This window comes from Chrysochloris asiatica, unplaced genomic scaffold (genome assembly GCF_000296735.1).
Source record: "Chrysochloris asiatica unplaced genomic scaffold, ChrAsi1.0 scaffold00029, whole genome shotgun sequence".
Classification (NCBI taxonomy): domain Eukaryota; kingdom Metazoa; phylum Chordata; class Mammalia; order Afrosoricida; family Chrysochloridae; genus Chrysochloris; species Chrysochloris asiatica.
The window spans coordinates 4,886,053-4,895,763 of NW_006408547.1; the positions used below are offsets into that span (position 1 = coordinate 4,886,053).

The window sequence follows — 9,711 nt, forward strand, 5'->3', positions numbered from 1 at the left end:
ATACAGGGTCGCTGTGAGTCTGAATTTCCTCAATGCCACTAATAACGACAAATACCATTCAATGTCCTGTACAGGTAAATTTCCCTAAGCAAAATCAAGTATCCCAACTCTGTTTACATATAGCACTGATAGAAATCCTACTATTTAGTCCCTGGTGTCCTGGTATGGTGCTTCAAGGTAAACACTTGACTGCTAACCACAAGTGTTTGAAACCCTATACAGGGTCGCTATGAATCAGAACTGATTCAACAGCATGTAACAATAACATTTAGTTCTATTTCATTTCCCTCAGAGTTAGTACACATATCTACTTCCACCACTACTACTGTATCTCCAGACGGTGCTTGTCTTTGCAAACCTAATAAGGCCTTGTGTATAACAGGCTTTCAGAAAATAGTTCTTGAATGAAAGTTACTTCTTTCTAAAAACAATGTTTAGGAGCTCCATCCTTGTAAATCTCCTTTTCTACTCTTTCACTGTTATTTAATAAAAGACTACATGAGTAGATTTATATACTCCATAACAATGATGAACTTTAGAACAGTAAAATAAATTGTGTTTTCCGTTTTAAGATGACTTTGTTCCGGAATACTTTTTCAGTTGCTTATCAATAAAACTAAAATGCCATTGTAACAAAATCCAAATGTTTAATTTTTTAAAAACTCAACTATACTAATGAAAATAAATTATATTTGTACATCATCTTTATACAACTATAACAGTGCTTTGAAAAGAAATGTTGTAAAAGACATTAATTTCACAATTAAAACATATTTTAAAAAGGGAAACATTAAAGAACCTTAAGTTAGTCTGCAATGTATCTCATAATGCTGAGTTAAACGTTCTTTATCAAATTAACTGTATTTGTATTCAAAATAGCATGGCTTTTAACTAATGACAACTATTTTTTGTCCATTTCAGTGATTTCTTGAATCCAAAACAAAATCTGTGTATTTATTTCTCTGAAAACATCATTTGTTGACCGTCCTTTCACTGCCATGGAATGATTTGCCTTCTCAATCCAGTGGATTTTGTGAGGAGCTTGCATTTTCTGTGCCACTTTCTCCAACAAATTCTAAAGAAAAAACAGAAGAGGACACTAGACTAATGCTTTATTAGTGTTTAGCTAAGAGAGATTCTCTCTCCCTTGCCTATGCTGGCATCCATCCACCAAGTATCTAAGACCTATTCTACAGGCAATTTCCTAGACAATGGAATGTGGACGGCAATGTCCACAGAAGTAGTCTACTTCTCTCACGTACATTAAGTTCTACAGAACCGATTGTTATGAATGATAAAAGTTACTAATTGGAGAAAAACCAATTCTCTAAAAATGTATTTTTTCCAAGGAAAATAGATGCTCTGGGAAAAAATGTGTATTTTTTCAAGATTCAATTTTATAATGAATTGAAACGTTTGCCTGAATATAGAAATGATAAAACCCTCATAATTCCCAAATCAGAAGATTCAATTATTTATTTTGAATCTTTCACTTCTCAAATAAGAGTTAATTCATTTACCAACTCTTTCCAGGGAGTTGAATTTATTGTCAGTATGCTTAGATTTTTAAGTTCTCCAGAGCAAAAAGGTAAATAAAATAAAGCACAAAAGCACCATTAAAATGTCACCTTTTTAAGAAACTTAATGCTGCAGGCTAATGTCTTATTCCCATGATATCTTTCTCATTCACACATACATTGAGTTATAATTCACCTTTTCACACATTTCATCTGCTGAGCCTGACACAAATAGAACAGGATCTTTTAAACGAAAGAGATCTTCATCTCTGAGTTTATGCTGCTGTTTTGGATGGTGAAGTGGATAAGAAATACAAATGAGACCTCGAACAAAATCATCAGCATCATCTGGCTCTATATGACACATTACAGAAGCAGCTGCTCTTGAACCCATTGAACGACCTAAAATCAATGAAATTTATGTTGAGTTTGAAATACAAATATTCATATAATTTGTGGTGATGGTGTGGCAAGTTACATTTCATTTCCTGTTTATCTGCTATATTTACATATCAACCAATCATTTAACTACAAAAATGTAGCAGTTAAAAAGTTATAATATCCTGATGTGGCACTGTAGGATAAGCACTGGACTGCTGCTAGCCACAAAGTTGGCGGTTCAAACCCAGTGGCTCCTAGAAAACCCTATACAGAGCCGCGGTGAGTCTGAACTGACTAGACGGCAGTCCGCAACACTATCCACAATGGACACCTATTGCCTCATAAAAAGCTAACACTTGATTATAAGTTAAAAAAAAAGATAATAGTAGCAATTATTTTCTGAAGAATCAAAGCACTGGGGATGAGCTCTGTAAAGGAAATCACTTAGGGTGATCAGGAGAGATTCTTATATGTTTCAGTAAATGTACAAGAGATTTAAATATGCTTTAAATAAATAAAATACCGTTACATCAATGAAGTGTTATACTAAAACAAAAAAAATCTTTAAATTAGCTTTCCTGTCATCAATTAGTTTTAATTCTCAATGATCTATTCCTATATCAAAATATATAGATTTTTAAACCAATTGCTCATAAATATTGTAACTTACCTCCAAGAAAAACACCTGCAAGTTTGTATTCTCCTGAGGTCTTAAGGTAACTCTAGGAGAAAAAAAAAAATCAACCAAAAAATGGTAAATTCTTCTCCCATAAACTAGTCCACTGGGAAACCAAGATATATTATTTATCATTACTGAAATATATGAAAATCTACACAAAAAGCCACAAAATCTCAAGCTATATCATCTCTATAATGTATGATTCTTTTGAGAGAAGTTCCTTTTCTAGTCATGGCTTCACTATCAAATCATATGTTGGGCAATACAGGTAAATATGTAAGGAATATTTCTAAAATTATTCAAGTACTATACACTTTGGGGGCCGTGGTGTGGTACTGTAGGATAAGCACTGGGTTGCTATCCGAAAGGTTGGCATTTCAGATCCACAAGCTCTTGGAAACCCTATGACAGAGTCAGAACCAATTAGACGGCACACAATGACAAATCACTTTCAAAGAAGAAACTGTAAATACAAGGGGGTTTCCAAAGATTCATGGGAAAACTCCATTGTCTTTTCATTGCTTTTTTTCACAAAGTTTAAAGCCCCATTGTACATAAAATGAAGGTCTGTAAAGTCTTCCAACAAATGCTGGCAATATCTAATTAGTAAAATTAATATAATGCTCATTCTGTGTGCCTTGAAATCCATTTTGACTCATAGTGACAAAGTAGAATTGCACCAGAGGGTTTTCTAGGCATTTTTTCCTTTTTAAATTAAAGTAGCTTTTAAGGGCGCATATCGCCAGGTCTTCTGCAGATCTTTTGGTTAGTAGTCAAGTATTTAGCCACTGACTCATCAGAGATATAAATATAACTTCTAATTAGTAAAAGTAATTACTGAAAATTCTAAAAATCTTAAGTTTGAAACAATTTAGGCTAAAAGAAATTTTAGCTTTTATCCAGGAATTTTAAGCAATGTATCTAAATAATAGTGTAGTATTTGTACATGTAGAGTATAGCAGACAAAATATTCTAGAATGCCAAAATTATATCCTAATGTCACATAATACCAATAGGAATATTACATCAAAAGTAGCTTATTTGGCATTTATCACAGAGGGCATTTATGTTAGCTTATATCTCCAAGGAAACTAACTCATGGCAAAAAAGAAGAATCTAACCAGCCCTTATGTATTGTTGATTTTCTAGATACTCATTAAAGAAAGCTTAAACCAAATAACTGCTAAATAAAGCTTTAAATTTATTATGAATTTAAACAGAATTCCGTTCTAAGTAAATATAAGGAAAATTTCTTACCAAAACTGATTTATATGCCTTAATTCTATGTACAATATTAAGGCCTTTACAGGTAAATCTCAGGCAGAAAAACCCATGAGATGCAAGATGGGATGCCAGTGACATCAAATGAGGAAGATTCATGTCTCCTGATGCTCCATGTGTAAGAATTACTCCGTACGTTAAATTCTTGTTAGGTACCAAACAAACAGCATCTAGTAATTTATTTCCAAAAGGTATTTTTAATTTAACCTGAAATTCAAGAAAATAATGGGATCAATAATCAGTAATTACTTCCTTGCCTATTTGGATAAACTAGTTTCCTCTGAGAGCTTCATGATTCAAGGCATGGCTGCTAAGTAAACACCAATAATACCTACTATTTTAAGAAGCACTATTACAAATTATTGCTTTGTATTAACTCATTTAGCCTTTCTAATAATTCTATAAGGCAAACATTATTACTATCCCCATTTTATAGATGAGAAATCTATAGCTCTAGATAGAATTCAAATTTAGCAATCTGCTCGAGTCCTTAGTCTTAACCACTATTGCTATACTGCCCCTCACAGTATAAAAATTACTCTAGAGCCATATGGTTACCCAAAAAACAAAGTAGAGGGAATCCAGAAGATGCAGAAATACAAAAATATTACCTCTGTATGACTCATTTTCACTGTTGAATAACAAACTTAAAGTGCATTACATCTGAGAGGCAAAGGACATCTCCCTGAAAAGAAGATTCTGTGATGAAAGGTGGGTTGGCACATATAACACACAAACTATGAATGAACACTTTCAGTAACTGAAATAAACACATTTATAACAAATACTTCTCTAAAGACGGTGCTTCACTCCATGTGTGCAAGGTGAGGTTGGGCACCGCACCTTCAAGAGCAGATGGCTCCAGAAGCAAGAGCAGGGACATGGGGAATAGGAACTGTGACCTTGGCTGGGGAGAGACCTGCAAGTTCCAGTGAAGTAGAACAGGACGCTGTCCCCCATTCGTTCAGCTCAGGTGTTGCCCCTCAAATCTCTCATAATCACTTTCCTCTGTGGGTCAGGGTACACGCACAAGACCAGTGGTTACCTCTCAATTCCTCAATTCATTTTTCTCTCTCTTTTCAGTGCAAGAAGCCCTGATGGTACAGTGGGTTAAACGCTGGGCTAGTAGCCAAAAGTTCAGCAGTTGGAGCACAGTAGCCGCTCTGAGGGAGAATGATGTAGCAGTCTGCTAGCTTAAAAACTGAAGGCCTCTGGGTCACATGGTCTCAAAGGCTATGGATATGGGTTAGATAGAAATAATTAATTCAATATTTTCAAGGCTCTGTGGGCACTGAGAATTGGTTGGTTATAGGTCTAGCGCTGGGGATGGCACCTGTTGTATATAGGATAAAACAACCATGATGCCTTGACATAGAAGCGTTAAGATATGCTGTACCTTGTCAATAAATATTTTTAAGCATTTCCTCAAACAACTAACCTCAACTTAATTTCATACTATCTTTGTTGTTAACTCACTTCCATCCTTATCATTGTTACTAACTCTGTGCCTCTCCTTAAAATAGAAGTACAAGGGAACTTCAAAAAGTTCATGGAAAAATTCCACTATCTTTCAATTTATTTTCCCACACTTTTTGAAGTCCTCTTGTATAGTTGTTTGTCATGCAACTCTGCAGTGCCTCCCAGTAGGCAGAGTGCACATCTCTGAGTTTCTGAGGTTTGGGCCTTGGTTATGAGACTTAAACTTTAACCACTGAGATATAGATGTTTCAGTGTGCCACTTCCCACCTGGCAAATTTCCACCAGCTCGCTTAATCTTCCCCTGGGCTAGGAGAACAGCATGGCCCAGGCAGCTTTGCTTTTTCATGCTAGGTCCCAGAAATGAAGATATCTGGAGTAGATATAAACCCACAACTAAAGTCTGTATGTAGTCCAACTTAGTCAAGATCAACTAAAGCACAGCTGATCTGAACTATGAGCATGAAAAGCTGCACACCATTAACATGCAAGCATGTTGTCATACAGCATCATCACAGAAACCTGAATAAGATTCTTTCTTACTCCTAGCCATCTTTTAGGATGTTAGTATCAGGATCTTCACTACTCACCAATTTTTTTCCTGTTAATATTTACTGAATAGGTTCAAAAGATACCAAGAACATATAATAAAGTCTCCCTCAATACATAAGGGAGTTTCATCAAGTTTGTGTGAAAATTCTGTATCTTTTCATTTTCCAAAAACTTTTGAGGTCCCCTCATATATATGAATTTTCATTTTTGCAAACAGGTAGTCACATTCTTCTAAACCCTCTTGGACACTGCCTAATATCTTCACTAGTCACTAAGCATCTTTCATTCTTTATGACAGCATGAAAGAGCTATTATGCATAATTTACTATAACCCAGTCATCTACTAATGAACACTGTGATTGTTTTCGATATTTTGCTATCACAATATTGCCATGAGTGGCACCATCCTACATTATTTCACGTGTGTAGGTATATTTTTGCTGTCAAAGGGTATATCCGTTTGCATTAATTCAAGGAAATACTTGTTCAACTTATTTGCAACCCCAAATCAGTGCTTTTGAGGATCATTTTAAGAACATGCAGACGGCAGCAAAAAATTTGAGTTACCCTATGCATGTGTTATCACCTACATTTGAATGTTTTGCCTTGCTTCTGCTCTCAGATTGTAAATAAGGGTTCTTTTTCACAGTATATTTCCAGCCATGCTTGTCAAATTTTTGTGGTTTTTGTTGATAATTGTGCTACTTAAAATGGCCTCAAACAGTTATAAGTGCTGTCTAGTGTTCTCATGTGCAAGACGGTTGTGGTATGTCCTACAGAGAAAATGTTACATGAATTTCAACAGATATCAACGGTAATGAATCAATAACATATATTAAGCAACACGTCTTTAAACAAAAACACACATAAATCAAGGTTGTGTTACCAACTGATAAAAATGTGACCAGGTGCTTGAAGGATGAGGCTTTCTGCCCCCATAAAGGTTTATAGTTCCTTGGAAATGCTATGCAGGGTCTCTGAGTTGCATGCAACCAGCTCACAAAACAATAATTCTGTATTTCCCTCAGGGGTGAAAGCTCTGTTTGCTAGTTCAGTGTTCTCTGTGACTCTACAGAGCATAATTAGAGAATGAGATTTTACAGTGTGCATGTAGAATTCTCTTGAGACTACAGAATCAGCTACTTTGGGTTAAATAAACAAACAGCCTAGGTACAAAAAGTTTGGGAGTGGAAGGGGGGCGATAAAGGAATTGAGCATTCCTAAGTGGCGCTGTGGGTTAATGAGCCAGACTGCAAAGCCGTTTGAACTGCAACATCGGCAGTTTAAGCTCACCAGCTGCTCCTCGGAAACCCTATACAGGGTTGCTATGGGTCAGAACCGACTCGACGGCACCTAACAAACATAACTTTAAGGAGCTCTGGTAGTGTGGTGGTTAGAATCGGGTGCGAACCTTAAGGTCAGCAGTTCAAAACTACCAGCTGTTCAGGAGAGAAAGATGAGGGGTTCTGCACCAGTAAAGATTTCCTGCCTCGGAAACCCTGTGCAGGGTCACTATGAGTTGGAAGCGACTCCACTGTACTAATAACAAACATAACTTAATTGTCATAAACATAGGGTGGTTATCGTGCTGTTCAGTAGGCTGAGATTCATAACAACCCTTTACAGGTTTCAGAGGCTGTAAATCTTTATAGATGCAGAAAGCCTCATCTTTCTCCTGAAAAGCAGCAGGTAAGATTGGAACCGCTGGCCTTACAGCGTAACTCACACTATGCTACCAGGATTCTTTTTCATAAACGTAGTCCACATCAGGATGAACTTCTCCAGTTCTTACTTTCTTAATACGCTTTAAGTCTTATAACAGAGAGAAAGGCCGTCACCCGAGTGTGAAGTGGGGAAGAGATGCTTCCATTAATTTTTGCCTGTTTTTAACTGCCGTCGAGTTGGTGATGATTCACAGTGAACTCGTAAAGCGTTTTCGAGGAGTGGCTGGGACCCTGAGGTTAGCAGTCCAGTACTTAGCCTACAGTGCCATACAGTCACCCAAACCTGTGACAAGGGGCAGAGAATTCAGGTCACTGATGTTTCAGTTTTTGCCACCACGTTAAGTGCCGTGGAGGGGGTTCATACTCATAGCAACCCTGTATAGAGTTTGCGGGAGCAAAAAGTCTCATTGTTCTCCCGCAGAGCAGCTGGTGGGCTCCAATCACCGACCTTGTGGCTCCATAGTACAGTGCTTATCTTTCGGAGCCACCGCGGGGCCAGCTTATGCTTGGCCATGCTTAAACTCCCACACCCACTCCCACCACCATTCCCTTGCTCTTAGATATGCCAGTTTCTACGCATTTTGAAGATATTGTCGTTACAGTATGGTTTCGCAGCATCCCTCATTTCGATTTGGACTTAAACTACGGAGTCCTGGTGCGGCGCCGAAGGGTAAAGCACTGGGTCAGAAGGTAGGTTTGAACCGCAAGGTCGGCAGTTCAAGCTCAACAGCCGCTCCTCGGAACCAACTCGACGGCAGTATCCAACAACGATTTGCTAAGACATTTGTTTTGTGGAGCCCAATCATTCTGTCCATTGGCGCCATCCTTGTGGGCTGATGCCTTTGAAAAATCCTTTTTAGTGAAATTTTAAGAGGGAGTAGAAGCAGATGCTCGCATCCAATCCACCGTGTTGAACCTACAGTAATCCCTCCTTAACAACATAGGGTTTGAGGTTTTTTTTTTTTTTTTCTTAAAGAAAAACGCTCCCCTCGAGACTTCTTGATGCCCAGCGAGCTGGCGCCGATCCCCGGCGGCCCCGAGGTCCCGAACGGCACCGCAGAGGTGACAGCGCTGACCCGGCGCAGACGCGTCATCAGGCAGAAGAGCGCACGCCCGGGGCCGAGCGCCGAGCCCGCACTTAGCACTCAGGGATTCCACCGCCGGCTGGAATGCTCGCCCCCCGGGAAGTCACCCCATCTTCGGCCTTGATCGTTCCACTTTCCGGGGGAAATCCGTGGGCATCCCCCGCTTTACACTTTACACCGCTGCACGGGGTGTCAGGGAGTCTAGAAAGCGCTGGGCAACCGCCCGCAGCAGACAATACAACGGACATTTCCAAATGACGCCTCACAAGACCTGGTGATGCACTGAGCGGGCCCAAGCTGTTGCTTCACTCTTCCACCCATGAAACACATGCCCGTGTGCCAGGGCGGTGCTGGGGGTCGTTCCCGAGGGGCCCGGGATCGAACCTCTCCGATACAGTCGGCGGACAACTGGATAATGGAATACATGTGGAGCCCGCTCGGCTGGCCGCGTCCTAACTCCTCCCTACACTCCGCCTTCCTAGTTCGCCAAGACCACGGGCACCAAACTTAAACCCAAAGCCTCACCGATCCGGACTAACAGCTCCTGAGGGGCAAGGAACGGCAGCCCGCAACGCCTCCAGGCGGGGCCGGCAGACGCGCCACCACTACCTCAGGGAGCCATTCTACAACCGGGGTGTCCCAACCGCCGCCGCCGCACTTACCAAGGGAGGGAAAAATGGCCAGGTACGCCCAACCGCCCTCACTCCCTTCAAGGAGCAAACTACCGAGCTCGAAGCGACCGCCTCGGCTCACCGACCAACGCGTTCCGCTACTGCGCACGCGCCTCCGGACTCCGCCCCCCAGACGCGCGAACTGGGTCGCGGGCATTCTGGGAATGGGAGTTTTCTACCCCGCCTCTGCTTTGCGCGCCAGAGTTCCCGCCAATTCCCATGGGACTATTCGGTGTCGGGAGCAGAGTCCAAGGAAAGCGAGCTAGGACTGACCACCTTGTCTCACCAATAACTGGATGATCGGGATCTATTATGAATTCCATTCTGCCAGGATTTTTTTTTTTT

General features: G+C 40.2%; 1 protein-coding gene across 1 annotated transcript; it reads right to left on the bottom strand.

Annotated features, from left to right (window-relative positions):
* Positions 1-630: 630 nt before the first annotated feature.
* TEX30 (testis expressed 30) lies at positions 631-9,468 on the bottom strand. The gene is made up of 6 exons (XM_006846673.1): positions 9,358-9,468; positions 4,470-4,543; positions 3,835-4,065; positions 2,569-2,620; positions 1,714-1,919; positions 631-1,075 (listed from the first exon to the last, which is right to left on the bottom strand). The coding sequence occupies exons 2-6, from the start codon at positions 4,482-4,484 to the stop codon at positions 902-904; spliced, it is 678 nt and encodes a 225-aa protein (XP_006846736.1). The 5' UTR covers positions 4,485-4,543; positions 9,358-9,468; the 3' UTR covers positions 631-901.
* Positions 9,469-9,711: the final 243 nt, after the last annotated feature.

Excerpts from the sequence above, each read along its gene's own strand:
- TEX30 (XM_006846673.1), bottom strand. Across the intron at positions 2,621-3,834 it reads AGGCATATAAATCAGTTTTG|AGTTACCTTAAGACCTCAGG; the intron begins GTAAGAAATTTT and ends TTTTTCTCCTAG. Across the intron at positions 1,920-2,568 it reads TGCAGGTGTTTTTCTTGGAG|GTCGTTCAATGGGTTCAAGA; the intron begins GTAAGTTACAAT and ends CATTGATTTTAG.